Source organism: Dermacentor silvarum, chromosome 3 (assembly GCF_013339745.2).
Source record: "Dermacentor silvarum isolate Dsil-2018 chromosome 3, BIME_Dsil_1.4, whole genome shotgun sequence".
Classification (NCBI taxonomy): Eukaryota; Metazoa; Arthropoda; class Arachnida; order Ixodida; family Ixodidae; genus Dermacentor; species Dermacentor silvarum.
In genome coordinates this window covers 206,560,847-206,580,198 of record NC_051156.1, presented here as the reverse complement: position 1 = coordinate 206,580,198, position 19,352 = coordinate 206,560,847, and the positions used below count along the sequence as shown (strand labels likewise).

Here is a 19,352-nt window from a genome sequence, read left to right as displayed (position 1 = left end):
CGCTGTACAGCCAAGTTGTACATCCATACAATTTATCACTATAGCTGACTGCGCCAATGATGGCGCATTCTTCTTTTTCCTCCTCCTCCACTAGCCCGCGCAACAATCACTGCCTTTGTGCGGGCTGAGTACCGTGCACACTCATTGAATGGCACCACATCTTGAGCTTTCCTTATACGCACGTGTACGCAGCCAAGAGCACACTCGCAATTTTAAAACACGCCGGTGACAAACTACAGTAGTAAAGTAATACAGTAAGGCCTACAGAAAGAAACAACCGGCAAAAAACATACAAACTCAAGCGGTATTTTGCCACGTGCAGAATAAAGCCTTTATAGATATATATAGTCAGCGCGCCTTTTGCGGTTTTCAGTATGTGAGTATACATATCCTATAAGCGCCTGGCCCTCGTTTTCAGTATATGGAAACTAAGCACTTGGCCCTGTATAAGCCAGCACGTCTAATCAACCTCCTCCATCATCTTATGTATATACACGACGCTCGCATACACTCAGGTCGGCTGAGCGGTCTGGACGACGACTCCGACTGCGACTCGGAGCCGGGCCTGCTGCTGAAGCGCAAGACGCGCCGTTCGCGTACCACGTTCTCCGCCGAGCAGCTGGACGCCTTGGAGCGTGCCTTTGAGCGCACCCAGTACCCGGACGTGTACACGCGCGAGGAGCTCGCGCAGAGGACCAAGCTCACCGAAAACCGAGTTCAGGCAAGCACTGCACGTTTCTTTGCCCTCTTTTTTCCCGCATTAAATAAACTTACAGTGTAAACAAGCTTAGTATGGTAAAGCATTTCTTTCAAAGCTCTGTTTCCATTCATTTGGCGAGAAATTGTTCATTATAGATAGACAAAAGGAGCGCCAAATTTTCCAGTTTGTTCGACCAGTTATGTCTCAGTGTGACCGTGCGGTCACGAATGTCGAATTACTCATTTCGGTTTAATTCAGTTTATTGCCGAGTCAAGGGTGCCGATGTTGCCGAATTTGTTTCGCTGAGAGGATTGAGTTACATTATACAAATTATATGGATGGATGTGTCTGTCTTTGAGTGATGTATTCCCTTAGAAGCGGATGAAAATATGAGACATATAAATAAGACTGGTGTTTAAAAAATTACATTGAATTCTGGGTACGTGCCATAACCACGATCTGATTATGAAGCACGCCGTATAGTGGAGGACTCCGGATTAATTTTTACCACTTGGGGCTCTTGAACGTGCACCTAAACATAAGTACACGGGAATTTTTGCATTCCGCCGGAATGCGGCCGCCGCAGCCGGGATCGCATGGTCCAGACCGCAGCGCATACATTTTATACCAGATTATTTGAAGTGAAGTAGTATCAGATACCGCTTAATTAGTGCGAAGTGGTGTATAAGCACGGGACAACTCGGTGCAGCATACATTTGCGTTTCTTCGTGCCAATCTGCCGAGGCAAAAGAAAAAAAAAGTCGCTGCAAACGTCACTCCGCCATGTGACGGCAGCTTCTCCAAACTAATTGCACCACATGATGATAACAGAACAGGCCGCTTTGTATACGGGCGTCAACAGAATTTCCCAACTGTCATGTATAGTCAGTATCGAGAGCAGCTCTGTTCTCTCGTTGCTATATGACTCTTCAACAGCCGCACCACCTTTGACGAAATTCCGCTTATAACGAAGTCAATTTCTTGTCCCCGACGACTTCGCTATAGCGAGCGCTTACTGCATTCCTATCTCACCGTTCCCCACAACGCTGCGCGCACTGCAGGTATGGTTCAGCAACCGACGCGCCCGCTGGCGCAAGCAGGTGGGCAGCCAACCCGCAGGCGCCGCCTTCAGCAGCCAGCTGCTGCAGGGCTACGCGCAGGCGGCAGCCGCTGCTCCGGTTGTCAGCGCCGCAGCGACGACGCACCACCACCACCACCCACACCTGGACTCCGGCATGGCCTCCGCGGGGCTCCAGCACCACGGTGAGCAAAGTCAAGTCTAATCAACTTTTATATTTGACATCAACATTTGCAGATAGCTAGCTTATACAGCTTCAAGATTCGGCTTGAAGGAGCATGCATTGAGGGGGGGCTTGTAAATTACGGCTTGTGCCTGTAATGTACAAATATCATAGTCACATACAAAAACTAGAAGGCACAATAAGTCAACAAGTACCGCAATCAGAGTAACATAATGAGTAGAATAAATAAATCTGTAGCAGAAACGTGCACGTATCGTATAATTGTTGATCTTCGTCTAAGCTATCATACTAGTATAGCTGGCACTCTTCCTCGGTAACTCAGGTCTTCGTCAAGTAGCTTGAAAATAAGTCAAGGACTTAGCGAAAAGCTATAGGGCGGATAACAATAGCTGTAACGTTAAATGGTCCCTAAAGATAGAGAGGCAAAAAATAAGCGAGTTGAGCTGCATTGGTAGATTAGCTTTCAACAATGCTAAAAAAAAATCCTTACTGTGAGCTAGACGGGGCTTGATACGGCCCAGGCATGATGCGTTCTTAAACGAAAGACGGCTGCCGACAACGCTTTGAGGTTTCCTGCGCCAGCTCACTGTGACGTCTTTGACTTTGACGGCTTCTGTTCGAAATTTTTCGTCGCTAAGGAATGATAACGTTGCGTTGCGATAACGGCCATTGAGATTCCACGCATTCCAACGCGCCCTTTCCCCTGTGTGGCGCGGTGGCGCGCGAGGGTGAGATAGAAAACTCCATCGCGGCAACAGCGACGGAGTTTTCTCGCCACGAGTTAAACGTAGTATTGCGATGGTTTGTTTTGATCCTTAATGTTTTGTGTTCGTGATCAACGGTAAAGGCTTTTCACCGATGCCTGGGTCATATGGCTGATTCAGGGCATTGTCATAATTGTGTTCGAGTAGCTCTACTAGTTTCTGCACAGTGCATCTTTGCGCCCTTTTAAATGTACAATGAGAGGGGGAAAAAAGAAACCTTCCTGTCAGAGCTTACTTTATTGGCCAGGAAGATGTCGTGCGCCTTAAAGTTGGGCCATTAACAGATATCAGTCCTAGCGGGCGTCGCATATGCTTTCCTAGGGTGGGAAGCGAAAATCAAATGCTTGGCTAATGTTCCTGTATATTCGATTTTACAAACAAAAACCAACGACGTATACTTCTACATGGCATGCATTGAAATTTTCAGGCATTGCATATCGTGCGCCGCTCGCCACCAAAATCGCAGCCTGTAGCGAATTATTTGGCTTTCCAGCACTAGTACCCTTTGTGCAGCGAAGCCACATTTAAAGGCATGTGCTCGACTGAACACTGGCGTCTTCGTGCGTGAGGAGGAAGGTAGAACCAATCTTTTATTCAGAAGCAGTGCATTACCGAATCGCGCAAGTGTCGGACACCCGCTGAAGCGAGAGGCAGCGCGAAACGGTACGCTCCCCGAGGCCGGCGTTCTACATCACGCCAGCATTGTGACAGCGAGTGTTCGCATTCATTGAGTGATTCATCGTGACACTGTGCTTGTTAATTTAATTAGTAAGCGAATACTTATTGCAAATTAAACGGCCAGATAAAACAATGAACCTTACTTCGTGTAGTGCAATACATTGTTATCGCTATCAATGCTTCGACTTTCGGGCGACACTGCGACTTTTTTTCTTTTTTTTTTTTTCTATTCACAAAGTATTTCGTCATTTTTTTTTTTTCATTTCCCTCGCTCTCTCTAGTGTATTGACCTCTTCGTCGCCCCAATATAAGCCGTACGACTCACCTAGCATGTCTCCTTAAAAATAATTCCAAATCATGACATAGAAAGAAGGATGGCAAACATGTCCGTGAGAGGAGCTGGAAAACGTTGAACCGGTTTCATAAAAGTAGTTTGCAACAGCCATTCTTTTCTACCTTCTTGGTTGGAGGATTTTATTTAAATTTTTGCGATAAAGATAATCAAGCAGTGGCGTCGCACAACCTTCAATTCCGGTGTCCCCGATATTTCAGGCTTATAATGATCACGAACAAAAGTAGAGTCGCTGTTAAGGTCATGGAAGGGAAGTGTGTATGAGGAAGAATTCTTGTTGCTTCAAAAGCTTAGGGAAGCTACATATGGGAGCTATATTTTCTTGTATTGATACGATAGAAATAAGGAAATGTTTAATTATTTTTTTAGAGAATGACATGACATGCTAGTTATATTGAAACCTGGGGACGTCAGTGTTCTAAACTGGTATATTTATTTTCACTGATCGCAGACACCACAGCGTGGCACCGCTCGCATCAGTCTCTGGCATCGTCGAGCTCAGTGTTGCAGCCAGGGTACGGCTCGTACGCGACAGAGTCCTGCATCAACGGGGACCCTTTGCCTCAACAGGTAAGATACTATGACGCGAGAACGTAGCTCCACTTAGCTGCTGTTGAAGACCTATATATAACTATATTCTGCATATGGAGCAGGCTATCAAATGAAGCTCTTGCTCTTAATGAAGCTCTTAACTTAGTGAGAATCGAGTGTCTCGCCATGGTTTATCGTAAATTTCACGGCCTAACTTCGTAAAGCCACGCACAGGCTATGGGTATTCCGTAGTGGGGCCGTTACCGGATTAATTTCGATCGCCTAGGGTTCTTCAACGAGCAAGAAAATCATGGTACACAAGTGCACATGCGCTTTTGCATTCCGACCGCACCGGATACAGAAGCAAATAATATATATATCGGATGTATACGGATGTCGCTTGAGCCGGGTGTAATTTTTCTGTACCGTGCAGTTATTACTGTACTCGCACTGTCTGCTACGAGCAATGAAATAGCTTTAAAAATAGCCCAGGCAAGCGGACGCTGTTCTTTTGTACGCAGGACGGATATAATAGGCTAACTTTGCATCCGTTATTTCAAAAGCTCCCCGACTTTGCAAAAGCTTGGCGTTGTTGACCGTACACCCTTTGGGTGCCCTAAGCTGCTTGCGTTCGCTATTTTTATAGCTCTGCTCTTTACACCTTCTATGCCGTCTCCTCCGTCCTCTTCATACTGCTGACCGATAGCCAGGTGGCAGCCTGGTACTTATAGAGCACAGTCAGCAAATTTTTCTTCTTTGACAAGCAGTAGTCATTAATTGCTAACTATAGCCCCTTCGATCGCTTCGTCCGCAGGTCTATGGCCTGCTCAGCGGTAACGGAAGCGGAACTGCGGGAGGCCCGTCCTCGCTCAGCGTGCCGGATTTCCACATACCGGCTCTGAGTGCGGCCAACGACATGGCCGGCTGGTCGCCAAGTCTCGTCAGCTCGGCAGCAGCGCTGTCAGCCAGGGCGGACGCGCCGGCGGCCACCAGCGTCTTCGGACACCACGGGGCGTTCGGCGCTGCGGCCGCGTCGGACAACTTCGGGTATGTGGCAGGACAATATACGCACCTAACAACGGCGTAGTATCAAGCTCCTTTTTTTTTTCGCGGTGACACGTACTGTCTGTCGCAAAATTTGCCATGCCCTAAAGCCTGCGGCCAGCCCTCAGATAAAGAGTTTTTAGCCTTTCCATATACATTTGGAAATGCCTTACCACAGCCCTAACAAGGCTACGGTATGTAAAAAAATTACATACTTTTTACTCCTCCCATCTGCAATGTACCATGTACCATGAAGGTGTTACAAATAAAAAATAAACATATACATTTTGAAACAACGATGACGTAAACGTGAGTAGCAGTGTTGGTGGCGCCATCTTGTGTCGCCGAGTTCGACCAGAGGCGCAGAAATACTTCAATGACGGACATGAGCTATTTAGCTACTAGCATAAATTTGTAGTAATACCATCTTGGTGAGGGTTATATGTACTAAATGCAGACAGCCGAGCTCGTTCGAGCTTAGACATCCGAGACATTTCCAGCGCTTCAAGGGAAAATGAAAGACAAAAAAGACGCCTGCTGCCCTTCGTAGCCTGTCGCTTTGCCATTTTTCAGTGGTGTTTCTTTTTCTCCTGAAACACTGGAAATATCTCGGAGCATTAGTTCGTTGTCTAGAGCTAGCGTTCCATCTGTGGTGTGCGTTTTTCTTGGTGTCCACGTTTCAGCCGTGCTGCTCCAGCTTATAGTGAAGCTACATTCAATTACTGACCTCTCCAACGTCCATGCATGGTGTCCCTTAAACCAACTGCGTATAAATCCAGTTAAGACAATGTTTGTCCTCTTCCATAGTCCACCAAAAGTATTAGTAAATCCTATAACTATTTCTTTTAATAACTATGTACTACCGATATCTGAAAAAATGACATTTCTTGGTGTTACCCTTGACAAACACCTAAAATACCACTGCCATGTGAGTTCATTACTGCACAAAGTGTCATTTGGTATTCATGTTCTCATCAAAGCATGTGTGTACTTTGCACCACATATTCTGACTTCATTATATCATGAAAATAAAGGCAGCCATTTAACATACTGTGTGTCTACATGGGGAAACACATATCCTACTCACCTCAAGCCTTTAGAACGCCTCCAAAACCAAGCATTGAAGCTCATGACATTTACACCACTGCGATGCCATTCCCTGCCTCTTTACCAACTTCTTCGTATTCTACCCCTTCGGTATTTTTCAATATAAGTTATTGCTTCTCATGTTCGCTTCATTCATCTTGACAAACCTACGGACGTCCTTTCTTTGTGTCACATCGATAATTCATACAACACAAGGTTTTATGAACAGAATTAACAACCTCCTTTTACGGCAAATCACATCAAATTATGGAAAGTTTACCCTCAGATTCACTGGTATAAGTGTTTGGAATGCAATTGCTGCAGACATTAGGGTTACCTCTTCTTTCTACTCCTTTAAACGAAATTAAAAATAAAATTGTTACAAGAGCTGCTTCCTCTGTGATCTTTCTCTTTGTCTTTGTTTCTTTTTTTTTTTTTCTTGCCGATTTTTTTTGCCGATTTTCCTTTTCGTCTTTGTATGTTCTGCGGTTGTGTTTTCTAGTATTTTTGTGGGAATTTCTACCACGTATAAATTTCTTCACTCATTGTTCATAGAGATTTTAAATAAAGACGTTCGTGTTGTATTGCTTTAAATTCACAAGTTAAACTATCTTCATAATCTGTTTTTATGCCTTTGTTAGCTTATCATAATGAAACAACCTTTTTATGACATTTCTTTATTTTTATTGTATTATCTTGTTATTTTGTTTTTATATAACATTCTGATTTGTGTAAAGTCGTAATCGCTTGTTGGATGCATCCTGCTGCTGTTTATGTGATTATATCGTATGCATTGTAAAACAGGAGGTCCCCCGCACAGTTCTACTTTGAGACCTCCTAATTTACTTCCTAAGATGTGTGCTTCTTTTTTTTTTTTTTTTTTGCTCTTGTGTTACAAATAAACCTTTAAAAAAATAGTGTAATAACAATGTTTTTTTTATTGTAAACCGAATTTTTAAGGATCGCAAGTGGTATGCAGATAAATTCTACTTCTTGAGATGGATTATTCTCGTACACGAAAATGATCTTGCACGAGAAATCAAAATAAATATTGTGCTAATTAAGTTTTGAGAATTACTCAGAAATAATTGCTCTACAGCACATCGGCGACATTGAAAGGGATATCCACTCGGAACGAATTCTGAGAATGACATCAGTTTTGCGTAGTGTTCCCAAAGTCGGTGTGTCACAGCTGTCACCCGTTTGCCGTTGGCGCGAAGTCGATCGACGGGGTATACAAGCCGGTTGGTCGTTCCGTACTCGAGCGAACACAGTGAGAAGAGCCAGAGTCGGGAGTAAACAAAAAAAACAACATACACAAATTAATCAAATAAAATAATCAAAAAACACAAGACAGACTAACACACTTGCACTTAATATAGCGCAATGATGATGACAAATAAATATGACGAGCAATTAACAGTGGATATAAAAATGAAACAGGGCGCGGATAAAATATACAAGAATACACTTCACAGTATTTCACTAAAACAAAGTTCAAAAGAATACAAATGGTGTCATACGCATGGCGGGCAACAGCAGCAAGTCCATAAACCGTGAAGTCGGCGCGCAGAGCTTGTCGAGGTGCATGCGATTGCTGGGCTGGGTTTCCCTGGAGTCTAGATCTGACGACTTCCCTCAAGCAGGTTGAGCTAACTTAAGGCGAACTACCATGCATGAGCTTCGTTGCAGACCCCGGTTTGACGTCTCGTACGTCAACTATAGTTACTTGGAGTTCCAACGCGGCTAGGTGGCCCAGGCGATACTGGACGGCACTAGCTCCTTGACTGCTTCTCAGCAGATTATAAGCTCAGCTTCTAGACTAATTAGCAGGGCCCAAAACCTGCGCTTAAATAGCGTCTCGTTTCCCTAGTTCCCTATGTAGGGGAACTGCCGGTATGCAGTGTTCACCCACTTATTTCATGACTCCTCCCAAAAGTCTTGGCCGCACCCCTTTCACCAGGAGGGAAGGACGGTATATTCTCCTCTCTCCAAGGTCGAGCCCCGGCACTGCACCACACGCACGCACACGCACGCACCTGGGTCCGTTAATCGGCTTGTCCCTTTCTCGAAACGAGATGCCACCCGTGGGGCCACGACGTTTTTGACGCCCGTTAATCGGCGTGTCGCATTCTTGAAACTAAATGCCGCACAGTGGGACCACGACGTTTTTTTGCCGCCGGTTAATCGGCGTGTCGATGTCTCGAGAGACTATGCCGCTCTGTGACACTGCCCCCCCCCCCCCCCCCCCCAATTTCAGAATATTATAACATAATATTCTCTTGCGCGAGCGGCATTTTCGCGCAAAAAAAAACAAGAAAAAGAACATCGTTCCATGTATACATAACATTATACATACAATATACATCGTGTACTATACAAAAAAAATTATTGAACAGAACACTACACTTCTATGCATACAACACAAAATTTCTCCAACTTCACTGCAGAATGGCCCTATATAAATGGCACTGAAAATATCATATGCAGCACAAACGCCATGAACCATCTGTTCGCACTCCACATCCGTTTTAATAAACGTACTAGTGCAACTGGAAAAAAATCTTGCGCAAACCACGCGCTCAAGACTACAAGAACATTCGCGCGTATTGCAAAGCACTTCCATGCACTAAATGAAACTTTAAAAAATGCTGCCGCGTTCTAAATACACGCGCGAGACACGCGCCAGTGCTTTTGCTTCCCTTTGTCCGCGCAAGACACGCTTGAAATTGTGTGTACCGCGGAACGGTACACACAATTTCCAACAGGTACGGTTACACAACGGCTCCTTCAAATAAAGCACTTACTCTCAAAGAAAAAAAAAATATATCGGAACAACTTCCGTAAAGTGAACCGATACTCCAGCACGCCAGACTTGATTCAAACAAATAACCTAGACTTGGCGCTGCCAGGGTATCTCACTCAAGAAGTCTACCCGCCTAAGAAAGAACGACATACCAAGAAAACAAAGTTTCAAAAAATTTATGCGCGCGCTAACCAGCTCTTTTAGAATATCGTAGAGCTTCTAAAACAATTTACACAAAGCTCTAAACTTGCTTATTCAAACGATCTTTAGTATCGGAGATCTCCAAAAGATTAACCGAACACAGAAAAATAAAGAAACAAACCAACTGTTTCTCCAAAACCTGCGTCGCTTTCATTTCAAGTAGCTTATGGTAGCGCCATATCCTTATTAAGCCGTACCCGAGGCGGGCGCGGTCTGACAGCTCGTCTTGCCAACGAGGGAATACAAACGGCACGTAGGTCCTTCTCGCTGCCCACCCCCGACACTTTACAGACAGGTAACGTGCCTCTCAGACATCGCACTGCGACTTCACTGACGCGTATGACTAATTGGCGGCACCGTACCGGCTCTCTCTCCTGTGCCATGCCTTGCACGCCTTGCAAGGAACCGAACGAGAGGGAACATAATGCATGGACCCTTGCTTTTGTCCGCCCCCGCGCCGAACGGCCCTTTCCTTGCCTCCTCACCCGGCGGCTCGGACGCGCTCCTACTGGAGACATTGCAGTCGGCCAACTGGCCTTTCCAAATCCTTCACTGCGCTTCCCACAGGGATTAGCGCCTTTTGTTTCACTCGGCTGCGTTGCCTTCTCTGTCGTATTCCGGACTCTGCGACACCGATTCTTTCTCCTAGCACGCTTGCTGGTTCTTCCGCTCGCATCTCGTGATGACCGGCACGCATATCGTCGGTCACGATTGCCACCTCAACCGCACGGTCTGGATGATTAGCGGGTGAATCACCCCTCTCAATCCCACCTTCAGTGGCGGAAAGCCGCAAACAACTCGAGACAATGCCGGTATTTTCTCCTGCGCAACGCAGCTCGCATACCCGAGAGCTGTCCACAACTGCTCTGTCCTGCCCGCATTGTGCTTTAGAGCACTTTTCTGACCGATTGAGCTCTACACTGGTGCTCTTGCCTAACGAGTTAGTGCCACTTCCGACTACTTCTGCAACAGCTACCTTCGCGACGTACTCCCAAGATAACTGTGCCGGATCGTCCACAGCTGACCTAGCTGCTTCTCTAGCATTCCATTGGCACAGTATCTCATCGCGCTCAATCCGGTACCCATCAACGGGTTCCTCAACAACTACGCCACGGTCTACGGATCTCGCCTCGCCTGTGACTGTACCTTTAGGCTCACAAAGATTAGCCTCTCTTTCTACCATCGGCAGAACCGTGCATGCGACCTGTTCGCATTTTCCGTGCGCGACTTCTACAGGCGCCTGACATTTCTGCTTCTCCTCCTGTACTTCTAGGTGCTCGTTGCTGGCCCTGCTCTCGTTGCCACTTTGAATAAGCTGAATCTTTAATTGTAACAACCGTATTTCGCGCTCTCCAGCTTTCTTCGCTGCCACTCGCTTTTTCTCCTTTTCATCTCGCTCTTTCTGCTTTTTCTCTCGAGCCTGCCCCTGCTGTTGCGTAATCCATGTCCTAAACTCGGAGCCCTCTAGGCCCAATTGTTTGCCTTGTTCCACCAACTTTTCGAACTCCATTCCCTCCAAAATGCTGCTACACCACCAAAAACATTGCGCTCACAATTCGCATGCACGTGCCTTCGACACTGCACAAGAATGTGTCAGTAGCACTAATCGATCAATATCCACGATCGTCGTTCACCGTGCTGCTTTTGTACAGAACGTCCTGTCGCGGACGCCAGTTTATGTCGCAGCTGTCCCCCGTTCGCCGTTGGCGCGAAGTCGATCGACGGGGTATACAAGCCGGTTGGTCGTTTCGTACTCGAGCGAACCCAGTGAAAAGAGTCAGAGTCGGGAGTAAAAAAAAACAAGATATTTATCTACTGATAAATATACACAAATTAATAAAATAAAATAATCAAAAAGACACAAGGCAGGCTAACACATTTGAACTTAATATAGCACAATGATGATGACAAGTCAATATGACGAGCAATTAACAGTGGATATAAAAATGAAACAGGGCGGTATCAAATATACAAGAATACACTTAACAGTATTCCACTAAAACAAAGTTCAAAAGAAAACAAATGGTGTCATATACGCATGGCCGGGCAGCAGCAGCAAGTCCATAAACCGTGAAGTCGGCGCGCAGAGCTTTCCCGAAGAATGCTGGCAGGCCGATCTCGTCGAGGTCGATGCGATGGCTGGGCTGGGTTTTCCGGGAGTCTAGATCTGACGACTTCCCTCAAGCAGGTTGAGCTAACTTGAGGCCAACTACCGTGAGCTTCGTTGCAGACCCCGGTTTGACTTCTCGTACGTCAACTAGTTACTTGGAGTTCCGACGCGGCTAGGCGGCCCAGGCGATACTGGACGGCACTAGCTCCTTGACTGCTTCTCAGCAGATTCCAGGCTCAGCTTCTAGACTAATTAGCAGGGCCCAAAAACCTGCCTTTAAATAGCCTCTCCTTTCCCTAGTTCCCTATGTAGGAGAACTGTCGGTATGTAGCGTTCACCTAATTATTTCGTGACTCCTCCCGAAAGTCTTGCCCGCACCCCTTTCACCAGGAGGGAAGGACGGTATATTCCCCTCTCTCCAAGGTCGAGCCCCGGCACTGCACCACGCGGCCGCACACGCATACACCTGGGTCCGTTAATCGGCGTGTCGCTTTCTCAAAACGAGATGCCACCCCGTGGTGCAACGACGTTTTTGACGCCCGTTAATCGACGTGTTGCCTTCTCGAAACTAAATGCCGCGCAGTGGGACCACAACCTTTTTTTTTTTTTTTTTTTTTGACGCCCGTTAATCGGCGTGTCGATGTCTCGAGAGACGATGCCGCTCCGTGACACGGTGACAAAATGGTTTTCAGCTTCAGTTTCAGTTGACCCAATGGCAGAGCATGGAACTGCGTTTATTACGCAATTGCGGCTCGCATGTATCCTATCTCCCCAAAGACAGTTCCATCTGCAACAAAAGCGGGCTAGCATTATACTGCTTATTTTATTGACATCCCTACGATTAACTATAGTGCCAAGCTTCACAGGGCAACAATCCTGGATCATCAAGTGCACATGCAGTAGCTAACAGTTCAGTTCAGTGTTTGCCAGCTAACAGTACTGAAAAAAAGAAACTAATATTTTGTATTAATTTTACTTGCAGTGGAATGATTGGAAACGCAGAAGGATTTATTTCAAGCACATTCAACAACCTCAACAGCTCTCACAGCGCCATGGGAATGGATGTGAAGCCATCATTTCCGTACGGAAGTCAGTTTGCTGCTGGTAAGTCGGTAAACTAAGTGTTCTTGCATTAGTTATAAAGTTTTGGGCACAGAAAGCATTATCATGTAGCCCTCGACTTCCTTATATACTAATCGCTGAAACAAAGTATTGCGCAATGCATGTAGTTACAATCCTTTAAAGTGACAGTAAATAGGAATATTAAGTTAAGCTGTATTACCAAATTACGCTTCTGCAATAGCAAAACGGACACTTTTACTGCAAGTCGGCGCTTGGTTACCCAGAAACTAAGCAAAAACGAAAGACTAGTGGTGGCGCTGTCGTGAAGCTTTCGCACAAGCTCCCTGTGATGTCACGGATATTCACTGGTTAATTGTTAAAGGGCCCCTCATTAGGTGCCATTGCAAATTTTGCTTATACACTGGACGTTGTAGAGTGTCGCCTAGGGAGCATTCTACTGGAATAATTATTCACATTGGTTAATTATTGGGGGAGATAGAAGACAATTGATATGTCGTGTTTGCCATGCTGCCACTGACAACATAGGCACTCTCACCTCCTGCCTGAACTTGTCTACAAGTGACAGTTCTGCCCTGCCTTCTCCCATACCAGAGCTGAGGACCCGCATCAAGTTTACATCATGCACCCCACCTCTTTTTCTTCTTCTTTTTGTCTTTGCTGCTTGGCAACCTCCATAATTATTTACTGAGGTCGCATACCAGAATCTGCAATATTGCAGTCTTACGCAGAAGCATTTGTGTGTGTGACCTTGATTATCTGGCTGAAAACGGGGCAGTCGTCATCAATATAAAATACTTCAGCAATCTAAACCAATTTAATGTTCGTGCTTAGTGACCCTTTGAATGTCTTGGGAACGGCTTATGACGCAGCATTGTGGTGTTATCTCAACTCAAATTTTAAGGGTATTTTTTATAACGAAGAGGTTTTGTTTTGTATGCCCCCTCTCTTCTGCAGGAGCAAGTGCCAATCAGATGTGCAAGGAATTCGACATGCCAGCCACGGCTCTAGCAAGTCTGCGACAGAGGTCTCGGGAACACGCCGTTGCACTAGGACTTTTCTAAACCAATGTTTTTCAGCACTGCTCATTTAGGAACGTAGATGTCGCGCCTGTACAAAGAAGACTTTGCACACATCTACATCAAAAAACTCATTTCTCTGTTTATTACTTCCCATTTTGCTCTTATGGGCATGTTTGTACTTCCCTTCATCCTCCAACAAGTACAGTGCTCTCTGTTGCGTAAATACCTTTATGTATGACTGCGTTGCATGAAAATACAGAAAATCTTATAAAGAGGCCATGCAGCACTTTTTGAATGTTGTAAATAAACTTGCTTGGCCACTCGGCAATATTGTTGAAAACATATGTGCCAAATGGTTTTTCTGTATATTCATCTGGGAGCCCAAAAATCTCCTTGAAGGGCTGCTTGTCCTTTCGTTTAACTTTATAACAACTTCACACATTATTTTAACTTCCCGTTTTGCTCATATGTGTATGTCACCTGCTGTGTTCATCCACTAACATGTACAGTGCTTTTTGTTAGATAAATACCATTATGAGTGATTGGATGTCATGAAAATAAAAAATAAACTTCAGACTTCCTTGTTTTTTTATTATTATTATTATAGAAAGAGCAGCCACAGTGTACAATGAACAAGCTCACAATGGTGCTATGCAGCATCGCTTCTCAGTTAGTGCCCTGGAGAGAGAGAGAGATAATTATTTGGAATGTAAAGAGAAATGACTCTGACAGGACACTGTACCCCTTGCTGCTTGATCTCCTCTGAGATTTAACATCGCTTCCAATTTATTGGAATCAGTCATATGTGCCTAATGCCCAAATGAAGTAAATTTTGCAGAAAGTTTACAATTATTGGAATGAATTAACCCTGGCCAGATATACTACGATCTGGGGACCACAAGGTCACCAGCCTGGATTCCACAACAGACGGTACACTTGATCTGCATAAATGCAGAGGGTCCATGCCTAGGTGTCATCAGAGTAAAAACTCGACAGTATTGCAAGCAGGAGTATACGTCGAAGATTTTACAAAATCTGATGCATCACCAGCGGCAAAGAAATATGCGTACACAGGAATCGCATGTGGAGTATTCACTTCAACCTCGCTTGTCCACTCAATAGAACCAATCCTAACATCATCACTTCCAAATCAGCTTCCCCGTCCCATTGAGACTATGTCTATCATTGACTTCGTCTGAACCCTGCATTCACCAATAGCTACCTCTACCGCCTTGAACTGACCACCAACCCGCATTGCGGTAACTGTGGTGGGTTAGAAACTGTGGAACACATTTTGATGGATTGTCCAGGTTGCAGATATGAGAGAGATCTTGTTAATTCGGTAGAATGGGCTCAATTTCCAAAGAACCACTATAATCTGAAAGAATACTAGGTCCTATGTCTTCTCCTACAAATGCTTTGAATGAGAGTGCATAAGATCTAGTATCCTTCCTAAATATATTGGTTCTTGTGAAACGGAGCCCATTCTACCGAAATAACAAGATATCTCTCGTATCTGCAACCTAGACATCCCAACAAAATGTGTTGCACAGTTTCTAACAGACATCAGGCAAGCTTTAATTTTTTATATTCCTTAAAGACATCAGATTAATTAATTGACGATGTCTAGCCTGTTTACATGAACACCATCACCTTTGTACCACCTGTACATATTATGATCATAATTTTTGCGTCCTCTTCCTCTTAGGGCCTTCTGTCCCTGATCCCCTTCCCCATGCAGAGTATCATGTAGGCTCTATGTATTCGCTGGCAGAATTCTCTGCATATGAATACATAAAGAGCTTTCTCTCTCACTCTCTCGATAGTACGATGACCAGAAAATAATAAAGTAAATGAAATACTTCTCACCGATAATGGCATATGACGAATATTGTATGTAATGAAGGTATTTGTGTGAAATGAGACTTCGTTATAACGAGGTCTGTAATAGGCTTGTCTATGCACCACTTTTTTGCAGGCCCTGCTTGAAGTTGGATGCAAGTTGAGTGTTGCTACTAATTGGGCTCATTAACGACACCAACTTTCCCCAATGTGCTTCTTCCTTCAATGCCAAACAGGCTAAGGTGACATGCTGGAGTAAATTAATATATACAAAAAGTTATTTATTCTATTCAATCAACTGAACTTATAAACAAAAACAGTCAGTTGCACTGGAAGCCAACAATTTTGGTAAATGGCAATAACCAGGGGCGTAGCCAGGGAGGGGGGGGGGGGGTCAACACCCCCCCACACACACACACTTACCCACCCTTTTTTCTCGTCGCTTCGCGCTGACATAATTCAAGAAACCGGTGCTACTATCACAATTTCATTCCTGGGCGCTTCCGTTTGGGTTGGTAATTTACAGCGAATCATGTCTGCATATGGAAAAAAACTGTCACGGTGTTTGTCAAGGCTTTGACACTCTGTGAGGTTTTGGGCGAGAATGTGGCGGCCGCATTCTGCAGCAACAAATGCGGCAGCCGCATTTTAGATGAAGACGAAAATGCTCGAGGCCCGTTTAGATTTAGGTGCACGTCAAAGACCCCAGGTGGTCCAAATTTCCGGTATACATTTCCGCCGCTACCCTTCAGGTGCCGGTTAGGCGGCGCTCGCGCAGGATCTTGTCTGCGCTCGAAACGTCTCTTGTATGCGATTGCGCCCCTACGGAAGGCTGGTAGTTATTGTTGTGTTGTTGAATCCCAAACCAGTAATTACGGAAGGCTGGTAGTTGCTGTTGTGTTGTGGAATCCCAAACCAGCAATGTACACACGAAGGGGTTGATACCAGCAGTGAAATTACACTGACTCGCAACAGAATGCACGAAACAGACAGTCGATCGACAAGCATGGATTACTGCTGTGCGCAGTACAGCGTAAGTAAACTCTTGTCGCAGGCGCCGACAGTTCTCGTCGGAGTTCACGCGTCCTGAGAAATTGATTATGTGCACTATGCACTGAACAAGACCGGAGTTCATTCCTGCATCATTAGTACACCAATCAGTCGAGATTCTGTGAGGTACAAGGCGGCTTCCTGTTTGCACCGGCGTAAGTGAAGCAGAAATGAGTTGCACGCACTACTTAAAATGCGTACGCATGCCATATCTATGCTGTGCGGTGAAATATTCTGTACAATTCTGAATCTGTTGACGTAAAGGCAAATGACGGCTGCACGCTCGCACACAGCGGAAGACACAGCGGCTCATGCACTTGCCGCCGGAAATGCAACCTCCTCGTATGAGGGAGCAGGCCGACGAAAGCTTCGAAAAAAAAAAAAAAAGCATTACGCGTTCTTGCGCGTATTTAAGTTTTCTAGCACAAAGACGCAGCGAACAAGCTATTACATGGGAGTAGGTACATCGCCTGGTCACACGTGCATTTTCACGTGTATAGCCGTCCTTGACTTGTGAAACGCACTTCGCCCCGACGAGGACGACGCCATCTACGCTTAACGGAGATTAACAATTAATGATGTCTTCTCCGATCGGGTGGGTCGTCTCAATGATGCGTTTTCGAAGACTGGTCCATTCATTGGTGCGATGAGAGACCGTTGCTCCAAACGACCACTGTACCTGTCGTACCTGTCGTACCACTGTACCTGTCGTACAGAACAAGTTTGGTCGCGAGCTCTTTGGCGTTGCAAAGACGAGGAAACGTGAATGGCTTTCCATAGCTGCTCGCTCGCCGGTGTGCATCATTTGTCCAGAAGGACATATGCACAACAGCATTCCACAGCTGCAGGTTCGCCGTTGAAGCATCCTTTGCCCAGAATGGTCGCCAATCACAACAGTGCTAAACGCCAATCACAACAATGCCTGTTCCATCTTATATCTGAGGTAAATAAAACACCGACGTATTTGCATTCCCTAACTACCCTAACCTTGCGTAGAGTAATGCTATTTAACTCGACAGGGGAACAGCGCAGAAAACACGAAAGACAAGAAGGGAGACACACACCAGCGCTGACTGACGACTGAATTGCGAAGTTTATTCAGAAAGGAACACACATATATACGTAAAGAGAAAGAAAAGAAGGGTATATCACTGCGCATGGCCAAAAAGAGTGAGACCCCGATTAGATTTCCCCCAAATTATTGCGGTTGTTACGATATGTTAGTTCTGCCTCAGACAAGGCCAGTCTGAGGCGTAGCATAGACTTTCCTAGGGTGGGATGCGAAAATGAAATGCTTGCCTAATGTTTCCGTACATTCAATTTTACAAACAAAAACCAACGACGTATCCTTCTACATGGCATGTATTGAAATTTTCAGGCATTGCATATCGTGCGCCGCTCGCCACCAAAATCGCAGCCTGCAGCGAATTATTTGGCTTTTCAGCACTACTACCCTTTTTGCAGCGAAGCCACATATACAGGCATACGCTCAACTGAACACTGGCGTCTCCGTCCGTGATGAGGAAGGTAGATGCGAAGCATTTCTTGGCGAACATTTGCCACTTTGACAGTATCTATCTATCTATCTATCTATCTATCTATCTATCTATCTATCTATCTATCTATCTATCTATCTATCTATCTATCTATCTATCTATCTATCTATCTAGATATATAGATAGATATTGTCAAAGTGGCAAATGTTAGCCAAGAACATTTGCCACTATAGATAGATAGATATCTATCTATCTATCTATCTATCTATCTCTATCTATCTATCTATCTATCTATCTAGATAGATAGATAGATAGATAGATAGATAGATAGATAGAGCGAGGACGTCCAGGGAGGACGTCGTCAGTTACATAGGACGTCGTCTCTATCTATCTTCTATCTATCTATCTATCGATAGATAGATAGATAGAAGATAGATAGATATCTATCTATCTATTTATCTATCTATCTATCTATCTATCGATAGATAGATAGATAGATAGATAGATAGATAGATAGATAGCCAGCCAGCCAGCCGCCTACGTCTTGGTGCTCTCATGGTCGTTTCGTTAACTTGGTAGGTACCAAAATTGGCATAGCGTGACAAGAGTGTATTACGAACATAAATGATAGCCTTGATAGGTCATGACATGAATATCGTGACATGTGTGTCATGTATGTCATGAAACAGCCGCGTAGGTCTTGGTGCTCTCATGGTCGTTCCGTTAACTTGGTGTGTACCAAAATTGCCATAGTATGACAGGAGTGTATGACGAACATAAATGATAGGTGACGACATGAATATCATGGCATGTGTGTCATGTAGGTCATGAAACAGCCGCCTTCGTCTTGGTGCTCTCATTGTCGTTTCGTTAACTTGGTATGTAACTAGAATGGGTTCGGACATGGGTACTAAGTGAAGGAAACACTGAAGGATGAGGATAGAAGTCATAGTCATGAGCATGACTCAACAAAATTACAATGACTCAGTGAAAAGAAATTAACACTCAAAAGCCATTGGAATGGACATCGGCACAAAGTGAAGGAAACCCTAAAGGATGATGGTAGAAGTCATAGTCATGAGCATGACTCAGCAGAAATGACAATAACGCAGTGAAAAGAGATTAACACTCAAAAGCCACTGAAATGTGTTTGGAGATAAATGAAAAGTCATGACATGAATGTCATGACGCACGTGTCATGTAGGTCATGAAACAGCCGCCTACGTCTTTGCGCTCTCATGGTCGTTTCGTTAACTTGGCCGGCTCCCCACACTCTGCTTCGCATAACATCTATTCCCACAGGGCGTGGGATCTGCCGGATTTATTCA

General features: G+C 45.0%; 1 protein-coding gene across 1 annotated transcript in view; it reads left to right on the top strand.

Moving 5' to 3' along the window:
- The window catches only part of LOC119445176 (protein gooseberry), a 35,976-nt gene extending 21,770 nt beyond the window's left edge, over positions 1 to 14,206 (top strand). The window contains exons 5-10 of the mRNA XM_049664907.1: positions 516 to 721; positions 1,762 to 1,963; positions 4,208 to 4,326; positions 5,102 to 5,334; positions 12,517 to 12,638; positions 13,572 to 14,206. Coding sequence (XP_049520864.1) covers positions 516 to 721; positions 1,762 to 1,963; positions 4,208 to 4,326; positions 5,102 to 5,334; positions 12,517 to 12,638; positions 13,572 to 13,678 — 989 coding nt within the window. The 3' untranslated portion in view covers positions 13,679 to 14,206. The remainder of the gene's footprint in view (positions 1 to 515; positions 722 to 1,761; positions 1,964 to 4,207; positions 4,327 to 5,101; positions 5,335 to 12,516; positions 12,639 to 13,571) is intronic.
- The last annotated feature ends 5,146 nt before the right edge of the window (positions 14,207 to 19,352 follow it).